Source organism: Capra hircus, unplaced genomic scaffold (genome assembly GCF_001704415.2).
Source record: "Capra hircus breed San Clemente unplaced genomic scaffold, ASM170441v1, whole genome shotgun sequence".
Taxonomy (NCBI): Eukaryota; Metazoa; Chordata; class Mammalia; order Artiodactyla; family Bovidae; genus Capra; species Capra hircus.
In genome coordinates, this window is record NW_017197636.1 from 6727 (window position 1) to 7986 (window position 1260).

Here is a 1260-nt window from a genome sequence, read left to right on the forward strand (position 1 = left end):
GTGGGGTTTGTCTTCAGGGGTCTGCAGGGTGGGGGGGTCTGCAGGGTGGGGTTTGTCTTCAGGGTGGGGGTCTGCAGGGGGTCTGCAGGGTGGGAGGATCTGCAGGGTGGGGGCGTCTGCAGGGTGGGGGTTGTCTTCAGGGTTGGGGGGTCTGCAGGGTGGGGGTCTGGGTGGGGGATCTACAGGGTGCTGGTCTGCAGGGTGGGGGGTCTGCAGGGTGGGGGTCTGCAGGGTTGTCTAGGATCTCAGGGTGGTCTGGGTGGGGGTTGTCTTCAGGGTTTGGGGTCTGCAGGGTGGGGGTCTGCAGGGTGGGGGTCTGCAGGGTGGGGGGTCTGCAGGGTGGGGGTTTGTCTTCAGGGGGTCTGCAGTGGGCAGGGTGGTGTCTGCAGGGTGGGGGGGGTCTGCAGGGTGGGGGTTGTCTTCAGGGTTGGGGGGTCTGGTGGGGGGTGCAGGGTGAGGGTGGGGGGGTCTGCAGGGTGGGGAGGGTCTTCAGGGTTGGGGGGTCTGCAGGGTGGGGGTCTGCGGTGGGGGTTGTCTTCAGGGTTTGGGGTCTGCAGGCTGGGGGTCTGCAGGCTGGGGGGGTCTGCAGGCTGGGGGGTCTGCAGGGTGGTGGGGGTCTGCAGGGTGGGGGTGTCTTCAGGGTGAGGGGTCTGCAGGGGGGGGTCTGCAGCAGGGTGGGGTTTGTCTTCAGGGTTGAGGGGTCTGCAGGGGGGGTTGTCTTCAGGGTTGGGGGGGAGGGTGGGGGTCTGCGTCTGGGTGGGGGTCTTCAGGGTGGGGTCTTTGGGGTCAGGGTCTGCAGGGTGGGGGGGTCTGCAGGGCGGGGGGGTCTGCAGGTGGGGGGTCTGCAGGGTGGGGTTTGTCTTCAGGGTTGGCGGGTCTGCAGGTGGGGGTCTGCAGGGTGGGGGGTCTGCAGGGTGCGAGGATCTACAGGGTGGGGGGGTCTGCAGGGTGGGGTTTGTCTTCAGGGTTGAGGGGGTCTGCAGGGTGGGGGGTCTGCAGGGTGGGGTTTGTCTTCAGGGTTGGGGGTGTCAGGGTGGGGGTCTGCGGGTGGGGGTCTGCAGGGTGGGGGGTCTGCAGGGTGGGGGTTGTCTTCAGGGTTGAGGGGTCTGCAGGGTCTGCAGGGCTGGGGGGTCTGCAGCTGGGGGGTCTGCAGGGTGGGGGTGTCTTCAGGGTTGCAGGGGTCTGCAGGCTGGGGGGTCTGCAGGGTGGGGGTCTGCAGGCTGGGGGGTCTGCAGGTGGGTCTGCAGCTGGGGGGTTGTC

General features: G+C 68.6%; 1 protein-coding gene across 1 annotated transcript; it reads right to left on the minus strand.

Annotated features, from left to right (window-relative positions):
• Positions 1 to 353: 353 nt before the first annotated feature.
• On the minus strand, positions 354 to 891 carry LOC108635006 (gibberellin-regulated protein 14-like; the record flags this gene model as incomplete). Its single annotated transcript, XM_018045318.1, has 1 exon — positions 354 to 891. A coding segment is annotated over one exon (538 nt), but the record flags the coding sequence as incomplete, so codon positions are not given.
• Between the last annotated feature and the right edge of the window lie 369 nt (positions 892 to 1260).